The sequence below is a fragment of the Cherax quadricarinatus genome, chromosome 41 (assembly GCF_038502225.1).
Source record: "Cherax quadricarinatus isolate ZL_2023a chromosome 41, ASM3850222v1, whole genome shotgun sequence".
Classification (NCBI taxonomy): Eukaryota; Metazoa; Arthropoda; class Malacostraca; order Decapoda; family Parastacidae; genus Cherax; species Cherax quadricarinatus.
The window spans coordinates 9371572-9387805 of NC_091332.1; the positions used below are offsets into that span (position 1 = coordinate 9371572).

Below are 16234 nucleotides of genomic sequence, written 5' to 3' on the forward strand. Positions count from 1 at the left end.
GCCCTTTATGCACATTGAATTTTTGCATGGTGTGAGAATAACACGAGGAATGTTGAAGAGTGCTTTGTGTTGTGATTGTGTGTTCTGTTGTAGCTATCAAGAAGTTTAAATGGAGGGTTTGTATTGGAGTTTAATGTTTGGTATATGTAGTAGGCACAATAATGAGTGTATGTTTCATATATTTAGTAGGTTCAGGCTATTGAAAAGTGGTGGGGTGTATTGTCTGGCACAGGAGCTGGTAATCATCTGCACATAAGCTATTTGTTGAGTAATTAAAGGTTTAAGGTGGTTAGCTGTGGTTTATCCCCAGCCACGAATACCATAGGTGAGGTAGGGATGTACTACATCAAGGAGTGGTATAGGGTAAGGAGTGTCGTTTGGGGTACGCAGTATCGTATCTTGGAAAGGATGCCTACTGATTTGGAAATTTTCTTTGATATATGCTGGATGTGGGAATGAAATTTAAGATTACAGTCAAGAAGGCCTAGAAATTTACCCTCAGTGTCTTTTGTATTAACTTGGATATTTAAGGTTCTGTTTCCAAACAGCATGAAGTATGTTTTGTGTATGTTGAGAGTGAGTTTGTTGGTCATCCCAGTACAACCTCTCCTCACTTAATGATGGAGTTCCGTTCCTAAGGCCACATCAGTAAATGAATTCGTCTCTAAGTGGGGAGCATACTATAATGGTAGTGGGTTTGTGTCAACCATCTTTGATATTGTTTTAATGTCACCTTTTGCACCATTTATAACAGTTCTGATTTGTTTTTAAATGTTTATACAGTAGTGTACTGTGTATTCTTATAAACAGAATAGAGGAAATCAACTCTAATATACATTATTTAGGTATGCATACTGGTTAGAGAGCCCGTCATGAGTCAGAGTCGTCGGTAAATGAGTACATCGCTAAGTGAGGAGAGGCTGTATATATTTTTAGCATCTCGTTGTTTACAATGTCTCTGAGTATAGCTGGGTTTGAGTGGGACTAGACATAAGTATTGTCATCTGCAAATAGAACTGGTTTAAGGACACATGACCATAACACAAGACACAGATCTCTCTCTGATGTACCCCGTGTCCATATCACACTAAAAACTCTATACACATAAAGGGCCCCAAAATATGGAATTCATTACCAGAAGATACTAAAGTAACCCAGTCTGAAAATCAATTTAAGACTCTTCTCAAAAGCCACTTAATCACCCTAGACTAAATGCTAAATACTCAGTACTCACATACTCAATATGTATTCCCATATCATAATTTCAACAATTACTTTTGAACCTTTTATCCATTGTCAACAGGAATATAATTGAATCATTGTTTTCACAAAAAGCATTTTTGAATATATGAATATATCTCGTCTTATATAAATTAGATTCACTTATAATTAATAATCTACTGTACAATTATGATATAATTAACCCTTTCAGGGTTTCGGACGTATTAGTACGGCTTACGCACCAGGGTTTTTGACGTACTAGTACACCTAAATTCTAGCTGCCTCAAATCTAGTAAGAGAAAGCTGGTAGGCCTACATATGAAAGAATGGGTCTGTGGTCAGTGTGCGCAGTATAAAAAAAAATCCTGCAGCACACAGTGCGTAATGAGAAAAAAAACTTTGACCATGTTTTTGGATTAAAACAGCGACTTTGCACTGTATTTTCGTATGGTATTTATTGTATTCTAATTTTCCTGGTCTCATTTTATAGAATGGAAGACATATTACAGAAATTGAGATGATTTTGACTGGTTTTACAATGAAAAGTACCTTGAAATTGAGCTCAAAGTAGCAGAAATGTTTGATTTTTACCAAAGTTCAAAAGTAAACAAATCATGCCAAGCGTCCAATACACGTCAACTGGTGAGTCTAATATTCTTTCACAAGTGCGCTGATATTATTTATACCATTTCTACACTAATGCAGTAGTCTGCATAACAGTAAATCTTCTATTTTTTGTAAAAATAAAAATTCAAAGTGGAAAGCCAAAGAAATATAAGAGGGACCTGGGGATGTGACTAATGAACAGAGAACTTGTTATTTTAGTGCCAGGAATGTCTTTCTTGTTTATACTGGACCCTGTTCGGAAATTGGCATCTTTTGAAATTTGTGTGAAATTGGCAAAATTGGAGTTCTAGCGAAATAGTTATGATTTTTGTCGACTAGTACACTGGAATTGGCTGAAAATAGGACTCAAAGTGGGCAAAATTGCCGATGCATAAACATCGTCGAGACCGCTAACTTCGTGAGAGCATAATTCCGTAAGTTTTCCATCAAATTTCATACTTTTGGTGTCATTATGATCAAGAAAAGATTCTCTATCTTTTCATAAGAAAAAATAATTTTTTTGAAAATTTGGTACCCTGAGAACAAGTCTCGGAGAGGGCCTGGCGTCCCTGAAAGGGTTAATATTCTGCTGTGCAACTATGATATAATTCTTAGTGTTAAGTAGTCAGTGAGCCAATAATGTTAAGTCGGCCCATAATAGAGGCTCTTTGCATTGCAACCCATTATTGTAAACACATAATCTCAATGTACTATTTGCAAAGACATTAAATAAATACATAAATAAAATTAATTAATTAATTAATTAGTTTAAATAAATAAATAAATAAATAAAGGAGTTTAGATGCATTGGGGAGATCATTGATGTAGATGAGAAAGAGGAGTGGGCCTAGGACACTACCCTGGGGCACTCCGAGAGCTACAGGCTGGATAGTGGAGTTGACTCCATTTGCGTATACATGTACATACTGATGTCTATTGTTGAGAAACAATTTTAGGTAATTGGGGGAATGTCCTCTGATGCTGTAATGACTTAATTTTAGGTGCAGGAGATTGTGGTCCACTGTATCAAATGTTTACCATAGGTCAATGAAGAACCCCAGTAGATATTCGTTTTTATCAAGGGCTATATATACAAGCATTTGTATAATAGCATCATTTATACTTTTTTTGGTCTAAACCCAAACTGGCAGGGGTTAAGTATGTTGTTGGTTATAAGGTAGGAGTAAAGTCATTTGTGTATTATATTTTTGAATATTTTAGGAAGTAAGGGCATGTTTGATATAGGTCTGTAACTGTTCACATAAGTTGGATCACCTTCTTTGAGGATCGGGGTAACCCTTGCTGTCTTAAGTATGGATGGGAAGGTTGAAGAGTCTTAACAGATTTGTTAAACAGTGTTGCAGTAATGGGTGACAGCACATGAGCTGCTATTTTATATATGAATGGTGGCAAGTTATTTAGATCTCCTGCTCTGTTTTTTAATGATGAATGAGACTTCAGTAGAATTAGTTGGAGTTAGAGTATTTGGGAAGTTACCAGTGAGGTGGTCTTTCAGCTAGGAATTTTGCTTGCTAGTTTTGATCCTACAGTAGAGAGTAAGACATCAAGTTTGTTGGCTGTGTCTATAGGCTGTATGTGAGGTTCATCTGGTTTAGTTAAGTTTATCTTTCTGTTTCTAGACAGTTTTCTAGAGCCCAAAATTTTGGAGAGGGTTTGCCAGGTCCTTTTCATATCACCTTTTATTTCAATAAATCTATTTTCATAGTACATTTGCTTTGATTTTCATATATTTTAATGCTATTGAATGTTGTTTAATGTGTGTAATTTTAAACCTGGTACTCATAGTAAAGAAACAATACTATTCATTGAATGTTTTTAAAAATGTACTCCATAGATTTACAAGACTCCATGAGCTTTTTTGGCAATTTCTCATAATATTCTAATAAGCAATATTAATAGAGGAAGAGAGAGGGAGAGGCAGGAACAATATTGGAAGGAGGGAGAGAAAGCTGAAGGAGAAACAGGTGGAAGAGGAGAAGCAGCACAGTACCTAAGAGGACACAGCCTCAAATTATTTACTGCATTAAATCTTGTCAGTAAAATTTTTTTTTATCAAACAAGAGAAAACAGAAATAAAGTAAAGTTCAGTGTTAATATAATTTGTTTAACACACTGAGCTTTGCTCATCACCTGCAGGAAGCTCTTCAGGACATGGATCGAGCAGAACAAAGTGGATACCCTGCAGCTCTGCAACATAAGTTGTTGACTCGCCGCTGTCATTGCTATTTAATTCTAGGAGAACAAGATCAAGCTAAAGCAAGTTTAGAAATTTGTAAGAAACATTCTGAGGCTGTTTCTCCAGACTCCAAAGGTAATTAATATGTACATATATGCTGTATACATACTGTATTTTGCAGCTTATAAGACACGACTCATAAGACTTGTTTTAGTGTAGTTTCAGTGGCTCAGCATCGAACGTAACTGGGAGAGCTACAGCCCACCCCACACCCCAAACTTATAAATCCTGTCACTGACCTTCGGTTTATAGGATGCAGAGTGGTTTTTGGAGACATTTTATGGAATAAAAAATGCATCTAATACGCCACGAAATAAGATTTTTTTTTTTTCCCCCTCTAACGAATCGGCCATATCCCACCGAGGTAGGGTGACCTAAAAAAAAAAAAAGATTTTCTTTTTAAATTTAGTAATTTATATAGGAGAAGGGGTTACTAGCCCCACATTATACATATGCGTGTAACAAAAAAATATTTTAAAGTTTTTAATTTTTTAATTATCTAATAATTATTTTGGGGGAAAGCAGGTTTATGATATGGAAATTTTATGATCAGTTCTTTTAAAAAGCAGTGCAAAAGCTTAATATGAGCAATTTAATATTTTCATGGAGAAATATCACTTGTTTGAAAGTGACTTTTTTAGAAATAAATGCATGGCATTGTTGAAGCAGGTCTTAATACCCAGGCAGACTGGAATAGATTAAGACGTGTCATTAAATTGGGGCAGGTTGTTGTTCAGATTTATTCTCTAATGTACATATTTATTGATGTTAAACAACTTTGTATTTAACAAAATCTTGTTTAGCACAAATCTTGTATAAGGAAAATTACCAACAGCTCTCTAATTATCTTACGGAGAACTTTATGTATTCTTGCAAACTCTTCCTAAGCATCCAGGCTGTGGTGTTTACAAAAAAACTTGCTCCACAAATAGCCTGACCAAACAGATAAACATGATGCCTGGTCAGAGACCAGTGGGGATCTATAGTAGTCTGTTATCAATCATATAGTATGTATGATTAGATCTATGGGAAGATCTTTCCTCAGTTTACTTATAGTAATAATAATAATAACAGGACATATTGATATTTCAGAAAAATATGCAAAGACAGTAGCTGACCTAGAAAAAATACTGGCAAATGCTGCTGTCAGTCAGATGATGAATACTAGTCAAGAAGTATTTTGTCATCCATCATTGTTTAAGGGAGAAAACACAGTTGTCAGGTACATGACAAGTGCATTTGAAATGAGGTAAGATATATAATCTTCTTTCAACAAACTGGCCAAATCCCACTGAAGCAGGGTAGCCCAAACAGAAAAACAAAAGGTTCTTTTTTTAACTTCAGTAATGTATACAGGAGAAGGGGTTACTAGCCTCTTGCTCCCGGCATTTTAGTCACCTCTTACGACATGCATAGCTTACGGAGGAAGAATTCTGCTTCAATTCCCCATGGAGATAAAAGGAAATAAACAAGAACAAGAACTAGTAAGAAAATAGAAGAAAACCCAGAAGGGTGTGTATATACATGCTTGTACATGCATGTGTAGTGTGACGGAAGTGTAAGTAGAAGTAGCAAGACACACCTGAAAGCTTGCATGTATACGAGACAGAAACATGACAGCAATCCTACCATCATGTAAAACAATTGCAGGTTTTCGTTTTACACTCATTTGGCAGGATAGTAGTACCTCCCTGGGCTGTTGCTGTCTACCAACCTACTACCCAAGAAGATATATAATATTTTTTTTTTTCATTATCACACTGGCCGATTCCCACTAAGGCAGGGTGGCCCGAAAAAGAAAAACTTTCACCATCATTCACTCCATCACTGTCTTTCCAGAATGGTGCTTTACACTACAGTTTTTAAACTGCAACATTAACACCCCTCCTTCAGAGTGCAGGCACTGTACTTCCCATCTCCAGGACTCAAGTCCAGCCTGCCGGTTTCCCTGAACCCCTTCATAACTGTTACTTTGCTCACACTCCAACAGCATGTCAAGCATTAAAAACCATTTGTCTCCATTCACTCCTATCAAACACGCTCACGCATGCCTGCTGGAAGTCCAAGCCCCTCGCACACAAAACCTCCTTCACCCCCTCCCTCCAACCTTTCCTAGGCCGACCCCTACCCCGCTTTCCTTCCACTACAGACTGATACACTCTTGAAGTCACTCTGTTTCGCTCCATTCTCTCTACATGTCCGAACCACCTCAACAACCCTTCCTCAGCCCTCTGGACAACAGTTTTCGTAATCCCGCACCTCCTCCTAACTTCCAAACTACGAATTCTCTGCATTATATTCACACCACACATTGCCCTCAGACATGACATCTCCACTGCCTCCAGCCTCCTCCTCGCTGCAACATTCATCACCCATGCTTCACACCCATATAAGAGCGTTGGTAAAACTATACTCTCATACATTCCCCTCTTTGCCTCCAAGGACAAAGTTCTTTGTCTCCACAGACTCCTAAGTGAACCACTCACCCTTTTGCCCCCATCAATTCTATGATTCACCTCATCTTTCATAGACCCATCCGCTGACACGTCCACTCCCAAATATCTGAATACATTCACCTCCTCCATACTCTCTCCCTCCAATCTGATATCCAATCTTTCATCACCTAATCCTTTTGTTATCCTCATAACCTTACTCTTTCCTGTATTCACTTTTAATTTTCTTCTTTTGTACACCCTACCAAATTCATCCACCAATCTCTGCAACTTCTCTTCAGAATCTCCCAAGAGCACAGTGTCATCAGTAAAGAGCAACTGTGACAACTCCCACTTTGTGTGATTCTTTATCTTTTAACTCCACGCCTCTTGCCAAGACCCTCGCATTTACTTCTCTTACAACCCCATCTATAAATATATTAAACAACCACGGTGACATCACACATCCTTGTCTAAGGCCTACTTTTACTGGGAAATAATTTCCCTCTTTCCTACATACTCTAACTTGAGCCTCACTATCCTTGTAAAAACTCTTCACTGCTTTCAGTAACCTACCTCCTACACCATACACCTGCAACATCTGCCACATTGCCCCCCTATCCACCCTGTCATACACCTTTTCCAAATCCATAAATGCCACAAAGACCTCTTTAGCCTTATCTAAATACTGTTCACTTATATGTTTCACTGTAAACACCTGGTCCACACACCCCCTACCCTTCCTAAAGCCTCCTTGTTCATCTGCTATCCTATTCTCTGTCTTACTCTTAATTCTTTCAATAATAACTCTACCATACACTTTACCAGGTATACTCAACAGACTTCTCCCCCTATAATTTTTGCACTCTTTTGTCCCCTTTGCCTTTATACAAAGGAACTATGCATGCTCTCTGCCAATCCCTAGGTACCCTTACCCTCTTCCATACATCTATTAAATAATTGCACCAACCACTCCAAAACTATATCCCCACCTGCTTTTAACATTTCTATCTTTATCCCATCAATCCCGGCTGCCTTACCCCCTTTTATTTTACCCACTGCCTCACGAACTTCCCCCACACTCACAACTGGCTCTTCCTCACTCCTACAAGATGTTATTCCTCCTTGCCCTATACACGAAATCACAGCTTCCCTATCTTCATCAACATTTAACAATTCCTCAAAATATTCCCTCCATCTTCCCAATACCTCCAACTCTCCATTTAATAACTCTCCTCTCCTATTTTTAACTGACAAATCCATTTGTTCTCTAGGCTTCCTTAACTTGTTAATCTCACTCCAAAACTTTTTCTTATTTTCAACAAAATTTGTTGATAACATCTCACCCACTCTCTCATTTTCTCTCTTTTTACATTGCTTCACCACTCTCTTAACCTCTCTCTTTTTCTCCATGTACTCTTCCCTCCTTGCATCACTTCTACTTTGTAAAAACTTCTCATATGCTAACTTTTTCTCCCTTACTACTCTCTGTACATCATCATTCCACCAATCGCTCCTCTTCCCTCCCGCACTCACTTTCCTGTAACCACAAACTTTTGCTGAACACTCTAACACTACATTTTTAAACCTACCCCATACCTCTTCGACCCCATTGCCTATGCTCTCATTTGCCCATCTATCCTCCAATAGCTGTTTATATCTTACCCTAACTGCCTCTTTTAGTTTATAAACCTTCACCTCTCTCTTCCCTGATGCTTCTATTCTCCTTGTATCTCATCTACCTTTTACTCTCAGTGTAGCTACAACTAGAAAGTGATCTGATATATCTGTGGCCCCTCTATAAACATGTACATCCTGAAGTCTACTCAACAGTCTTTTATCTACCAATACATAATCCAACAAACTACTGTCATTTCGCCCTACATCATATCTTGTATACTTATTTATCCTCTTTTTCTTAAAATATGTATTACCTATAACTAAACCCCTTTCTATACAAAGTTCAATCAAAGGGCTCCCATTATCATTTACACCTGGCACCCCAAACTTACCTACCACACCCTCTCTAAAAGTTTCTCCTACTTTAGCATTCAGGTCCCCTACCACAATTACTCTCTCACTTGGTTCAAAGGCTCCTATACATTCACTTAACATCTCCCAAAATCCCTCTCTCTCTCCTCTACATTCCTCTCTTCTCCAGGTGCATACACGCTTATTATGACCCACTTTTCGCATCCAACCTTTACTTTAATCCACATAATTCTTGAGTTTACACATTCATATTCTCTTTTCTCCTTCCATAACTGATCCTTCAACATTATTCTCTTTTCTCCTTCCCTTACTGATCCTTCAGCATTACTGCTACCCCTTCCTTTGCTCTAACTCTCTCAGATACTCCAGATTTAATCCCATTTATTTCCCCCCACCGAAACTCCCCTACCCCCTTCAGCTTTGTTTCGCTTAGGGCCACGACATCCAACTTCTTTTCATTCATAACATCAGCAATCATCTGTTTCTTGTCATCCGCACTACATCCACGCACATTCAAGCATCCCAGTTTTATAAAGTTTTTCTTCTTCTCTTTTTTAGTAAATGTCTACAGGAGAAGGGGTTACTAGCCCATTGCTCCCGGCACTTTAGTCGCCTCGTACGACACGCATGGCTTACGGTGGAAAGATTCTTTTCCACTTCCCCATGGACAATAGAAGAAATAAAGAAGAACAAGAGCTATTTAGAAAAAGAAAAACCTAGATGTATGTATATATATATATATGCATGTGCGTGTCTGTGAAGTGTGACCAAAGTGTAAGTAGGAGTAGCAAGATATCCCTGTTATCTAATTATTAAATTAAGATGCAGTTGGGTCATTTGAATTCCTCGTACAAATGCCATTGCGGAATCTTTGAGTAAAAATCCATGTGTAATGGAAAAAAAAATGTTCATGGTATGAAGTACAGTATTACAACATTGTGCTGGCCTGTTTGCTAATGGATGAAAGGTTGATGTGCATGGTTATACAGGAGCAACTCCTGTGTGTGATCTTTCTATTGTGGCAGCTGGAATTAAATTAAAAAGTTGGTGGAATGCAAGAACAGAATTGGCTCCTAAAAGCAGTGCCAGAGGGGTACTAAAATATTTTTCATATAAAACTTTATCAACATCATACTTTAAGTTTTACTCTTAACAATGGCTTTTGCAAGTCACTATTAGAATAACATGACACTTGCAAATGCCAATAGTTGAAAAAAGGCTTCCTGTTAGAGTAAATCAACACTGATAATTTGAAGCTAATCAGATGTGGTGTTTTTAGGCTAGAAATGGAAGCTTGTGGGAGAAAAAAAATCAGGCAACCATTTAAAGGTACCTCCTTTGGGGATACCTAATTAAGTTGTAATGTTTAGTTTAATATACAGTAATTAAGTGCTTTACTGTTTGTGGGAGTTTCACTGGTCATAATATCTCAATGCTTTACCTGATTATTACCTGGGGTAGTCTACCAGTGTACATCAATTTCATGTTTAATTCTTCACCTAATATTTGGTCTTGAATTTATCTTGGCGACTTTTCTCTTGGAAACTCTGCTCACACTGATGTGTATCATGGTTCAGCCTTATGTAGTATGCTGTTACTTTTGAGAGAATTTTTCTGCTGCTGTTGCTGCCACCCAACAATCAGTTAGGCATGACAAATACTTGCTTACTCTCTTAAGTTGACACACACACACACACACACACACACACACACACACACACACACACACACACACACACACACACACACACACACACACACACACACACACACACACACACACACACACACACACACACACACACACACACACACACACACACACACACACACACACACACACACACACACACACACACACACACACACTCACACTCTCTCACTCACTCACTCACTCACTCACTCACTCTCACTCACACTCGTGGAGGAGTCACACGGTTTGAGCTCGTGTTTTGGTGGTAATTTCTGACTGTGCCATAAGGAATAGAATGTGGGATATAGGCGTGTGCACGCATAAGAGTGCATATAATCACTTAAGCCCCGAAAAAAGGAAATATAAGTGATCACAGAAAAGAAAACAAAGGAAATAGTGGCTGAGTGTTTAGTGGGGGCCGTTGGAAGGGTGAACGGTTGTGTCAGGCCTAAATAGTGTTGCCATAATAACGCAGTGGGGTATTTGAAGAATAAGTGTGGCTCAAGACCAGGGAGATAAGAGATATGTATAGATGTGTCAGTAAATACAGTGAGTGAGTGAAAAAATTAGAAGAGGTAGAGACTGTAGTGCATACAGGAAGTTAGTGGAAAAATTACCGAGAAGCTTCAAACACCTTCAACTTCTGGGACAGGACAGACCCGCAACGTTACTCCACTGCCAGCCGCAAGTAATATTCACCTAGTTTGAGTTGCATGGGGTCAATAGTACCTGTCTCTAGCTGGAATTGGGGGTCACTCTCCTCGAGCTATCAGAATTAGAATAAGCAGCATTTACTGGCATTTAATAGAATTTAGAGGTAGTGGCATATAGGCAAAGCCTAGTGTATTTATTTTTTAACGTAATTTTAAACGCATAAGACAGTACAGTGGGAACCAAGAGATCGGGTACATATGCAATACATATGTAGTACATACGTGGGAAATAAGGACTGTTTACATAAACATATGCACACACACTAGGTGAGAACAGGCTCTGCTGTTAGGCACTTGAATAGCTGTAGCACACACACACACACACACACACACACACACACACACACACACACACACACACACACACACACACACACACACACACACACATATACGCACATACACATGCGCTTGCACACACACACACACACACATATACAGGATTTCACACCTTCCTGTGAAGTGACCCCATAACCCTTCCTTTCCCCCCCCCCCTGTCTCTCTCCCTCTCCTCTCCTTCTCTTTCTCTTTCTCTTTCTCTTTCTCTTTCTCTCTCTTTCTCTCTCTTTCTCTTTCTCTCTCTTTCTCTCTCTTTCTCTCTCTCTCTCTCCCTTTCTCTCATCCTCTCTCTCTTCCACTCTCCCCCTTTCTCTCATCCTTTCTCTCTTCCTCTCTCTCTTCCTCTCTCTCTTCCTCTCTCTCTTCCTCTCTCTCTTCCTCTCTCTCTTCCTCTCTCTCTTCCTCTCTCTCTTCCTCTCTCTCTTCCTCTCTCTCTTCCTCTCTCTCTTCCTCTCTCTCTTCCTCTCTCTCTTCCTCTCTCTCTTCCTCTCTCTCTTCCTCTCTCTCTTCCTCTCTCTCTTCCTCTCTCTCTCTCTCTCTCTCTCTCTCTCTCTCTCTCTCTCTCTCTCTCTCTCTCTCTCTCTCTCTCTCTTCCTCTCTCTCTCTCTCTTCCCTTGTCACTCCCCCCTCTCTCTTACCTTTCCCTCTCTCTCACTTTCTCCCCCCTTTTCCCTTCTTTTCCCCTCCTACCCTCCCCTTCTCTCTCTTTCTCCCTCTCTTTCTCTCTCTTTCACTAAAAAAGAAAAAAAAATGGTTGGGACTCGCAGGAATAAGGGATCAGATGACAGTGGTATTGGTAGGGAGGAATGGGTGGAGGAGCAGTGGAAAAGGATAGAGCAAGAATGGGAGAGAAAATTAGGAGAGCTTTCTGAAAAAATGGAGAAAGAGCTCTCTGTGAAATGGGAAAAGAGGTTGGAGAAGGAGACGAAGAATTGGGAGGCACAAGTCGAAACTGCAGTAGCCAGGGTAAAGGTCCTAGAATTTGAGGTAAACAGGCTGAAGCAAGTCTCAGGGGTAGTGACCAGAGAAGACACCATACGAAGCTGAGAGGCTGAACAGGAAGGAAGGAGATATGAATTATGCTAAGGTCATATCAGCCTGCAAAGAAGGGCCAGGGAGTGGAAGGGAAGAGCAGATGGGTGCAGATGGAGAGGGAGATAGGTCGAATGCTGAGGCACAACCATGCTGCCAAGAGCCACTGGAAAAATCAAGGGAGAAAATGACCACATACAGACAGGAACCAGAGTCACAGAGGGAGAGGCAATGGGAGGAGGAAAGGGCAAAATCATTGTTTATCCATGGGCTTTGGGAGAGAGAAGAAAGGACACACACTGAAAGATGGCAGGAAGAAAGAAAGGAGATTGAGAAAATCATCACGGAAATAGGGGGAGAAGACATGGATGAGATTGTAAATTTTCAGAGAATAGGGGGGTACTTGAAGGGGAAAAACCGACCAATCAAGCTGATTCTCAGGACAGAAACAGTGCGGAACAGGATCCTCCAAGAGAAACCACGGTTGAAAAGCTCGGAAGAGTACAAGAAGGTGTTCCTAGACAGAGACAGAACACAGAGAGACAGCAGCTGAGGGAGAGGACAAAAAAGCGAAAGGAACTAGGAAAGGAGACAAGGATGGAACCAGCAGAGGTCAGTCAGAGCAGCAAGAGCAAGCACACACACAACTATCCTCAGAACCTCACAACCTATCACACCATCCCAACACACAATACAATCCATACCCACAGCTTCCACCCAACCCCCAACCATAGAATTCCACAGTATGCTACCAGGTCTCCCACCCCCACAGGCCCCCCAAACCACAGTGTTGGAAAGGAAACTGAAGGTATGGTACACAAACGCTGATGGAATAACAAACAAGTGGGAGGAGTGGCACGAAAGAGTCAGAGGCATCACCAGACATCATAGCAATCACAGAAACCAAGCTTACAGGTATGATAACAGATGCCATCTTTCCAATGGGATACCAGATCCTGAGGAAAGACAGAAGGAACAGGGGGGGTGGAGGAGTGGCATTGCTGATCAAACACCGATGGAATTTTGATGAGCTGGAGAGAGGAGACAGCGGAAAAGAAAGTGATTGCATAGTGGGAACGCTTCACTCTGGAGGTCCCAGGGTGATAATTGCAGTGATGTATAACCCACCACAGAACAGCAGGAGGCCAAGGCAAGAGTATGACGAGAGCAATAGAGCGATGGTTAATACACTGGCTGCAGTGGCCAGAAGAGCTCATGCATGCAGGGCAAAGCTCCTGATCATGGGCGACTTTAACCACAAGGAGATCGAATGGGAGAACTTGGAGCCACATGGGGGCCAAGATACATGGAGGGCTAAGATGATGGAGGTGGTACTGGAAAACTTCATGTACCAACACGTAAGGGACACTACAAGAGAGAGAGGAGAGGATGAACCGGCAAGACTGGACTTAGTATTCACCTTGAGTAGTGCAGATATTGAGGACATCACATATGAAAGACCCCTTGGGGCCAGCGATCATGTGGTTTTGAGCTTCGAATACACAGTAGAGCTACAAGTGGAGGGGGAAGCAGGAAGGCCAGGACAAATGAAACCAAACTACAGGAAAGGGGACTACACGGGAATGAGGAACTTCCTGAATGAGGTTCAGTGGGACAGAGAACTGGCAGGGAAGCCAGTTAATGAGATGATGGAATATGTAGCAACAATGTGCAAGGAGGCTGAGGAGAGGTTTGTACCCAAGGGTAACAGGAATAATGGAAAAGCCAGGATGAGCCCATGGTTCACCCAAAGATGCAAGGAGGCAAAAACCAAGTGTGCTAGGGAATGGAAGAAATATAGAAGGCAAAGGACCCAGGAGAATAAGGAGAGCAGTCGTAGAGCCAGAAACGAATATGCACAGATAAGAAGGGAGGCCCAGCGTCAATATGAAAACGACATAGCAGCAAAAGCCAAATCTGACCCAAAGCTGTTATACAGCCACATCAGGAAGAAAACAACCGTCAAGGACCAGGTAATCAGGCTAAGGAAGGAAGGAGGAGAGACAACAAGAAATGACCGTGAAGTATGTGAGGAACTCAACAAGAGATTCAAAGAAGTGTTCACAGAGGAGACAGAAGGGGCTCCAGAAAGACGGAGAGGTGGGGTACACCACCATGTGCTGGACACAGTACACACAACCGAGGAAGAAGTGAAGAGGCTTCTGAGTGAGCTAGATACCTCAAAGGCAATGGGGCCAGATAACATCTCTCCATGGGTCCTGAGAGAGGGAGCAGAGGCGCTATGTGTACCCCTAACAACAATATTCAATACATCTATCGAAACAGGGAGATTGCCTGAGGCATGGAAGACAGCAAATGTGGTCCCAATCTTTAAAAAAGGAGACAGACATGAAGCACTAAACTACAGACCAGTGTCACTGACATGTATAGCATGCAAAATCATGGAAAAGATTGTCAGGAGAAGAAGGGTGGAACACCTAGAAAGGAATGATCTCATCACCAGCAGACAACATGGTTTCAGAGACGGGAAATCCTGTGTCACAAACCTGGAGTTCTATGACATGGTGACAGCAGTAAGACAAGAGAGAGAGGGGTGGGTGGATTGCATTTTCTTGGACTGCAAGAAGGCGTTTGACACAGTACCACACAAGAGATTAGTGCAAAAACTGGAGGACCAAGCAGGGATAACAGGGAAGGCACTGCAATGGATCAGGGAATACTTGTCAGGAAGACAGCAGCGAGTAATGGTACGTGGCGAGGTGTCAGAGTGGGCACCTGTGACCAGCGGGGTCCCACAGGGGTCAGTCCTAGGACCAGTGCTGTTTCTGGTATTTGTGAACGACATGACGGAAGGAATAAACTCCGAGGTGTCCCTGTTTGCAGATGACGTGAAGTTGATGAGAAGAGTTCATTCGATCGAAGACCAGGCAGAACTACAAAGGGATCTGGACAGGCTGCAGACCTGGTCCAGCAACTGGCTCCTGGAGTTCAATCCCACCAAGTGCAAAGTCATGAGGATTGGGGAAGGGCAAAGAAGACCGCAGACGGAGTACAGTTTAAGGGGCCAGAGACTACAAACATCACTCAAGGAAAAAGATCTTGGGGTGAGTATAACACCAGGCACATCTCCTGAAGCGCACATCAACCAAATAACTGCCGCAGCATATGGGCGCCTGGCAAACCTCAGAACAGCATTCCGACATCTTAATAAGGAGTCGTTCAGGACCCTGTACACCGTGTACGTTAGGCCCATATTAGAGTATGCGGCACCAGTTTGGAACCCACACCTAGCCAAGCATGTAAAGAAACTAGAAAAAAGTGCAAAGGTTTGCAACAAGACTAGTCCCAGGGTTAAGAGGTATGTCCTATGAGGAGAGGTTAAGGGAAATCAACCTGACGACACTGGAGGACAGGAGAGATAGGGGGGACATGATAACGACTTACAAAATACTGAGAAGAATTGACAAGGTGGACAAAGACAGGATGTTCCAGAGACTGGACACAGCAACACGGGGACATAGTTGGAAGCTGAAGACACAGATGAATCAAAGGGATGTTAGGAAGTATTTCTTCAGCCACAGAGTAGTCAGGAAGTGGAATAGTTTGGGAAGCGATGTAGTGGAGGCAGGATCCATACATACCTGGAGTTTACCTGGAGAGAGTTTCGGGGGTCAACGCCCCCGCGGCCCGGTCTGTGACCAGGCCTCCTGGTGGATCAGCGCCTGATCAACCAGGCTGTTGCTGCTGGCTGCACGCAAACCAACGTACGAGCCACAGCCCGGCTGATCAGGAACTGACTTTAGGTGCTTGTCCAGTGCCAGCTTGAAGACTGCCAGGGGTCTGTTGGTAATCCCCCTTATGTGTGCTGGGAGGCAGTTGAACAGTCTCGGTCCCCTGACACTTATTGTATGGTCTCTTAACGTGCTAGTGACACCCCTGCTTTTCATTGGGGGGATGGTGCATCGTCTGCCAAGTCTTTTGCTTTCGT

General features: G+C 41.6%; 1 protein-coding gene across 7 annotated transcripts in view; it reads left to right on the forward strand.

Moving 5' to 3' along the window:
• Window positions 1-16234, forward strand: part of LOC128695761 (SET and MYND domain-containing protein 4) — a 100318-nt gene that overhangs the window by 36956 nt on the left and 47128 nt on the right. For all 7 annotated transcript variants that reach the window (XM_070092976.1, XM_070092974.1, XM_070092977.1 and 4 more), the window contains 2 exons: window positions 3985-4159; window positions 5177-5333. In XM_070092976.1, the coding sequence (XP_069949077.1) occupies window positions 3985-4159; window positions 5177-5333 (332 nt within the window). The remainder of the gene's footprint in view (window positions 1-3984; window positions 4160-5176; window positions 5334-16234) is intronic.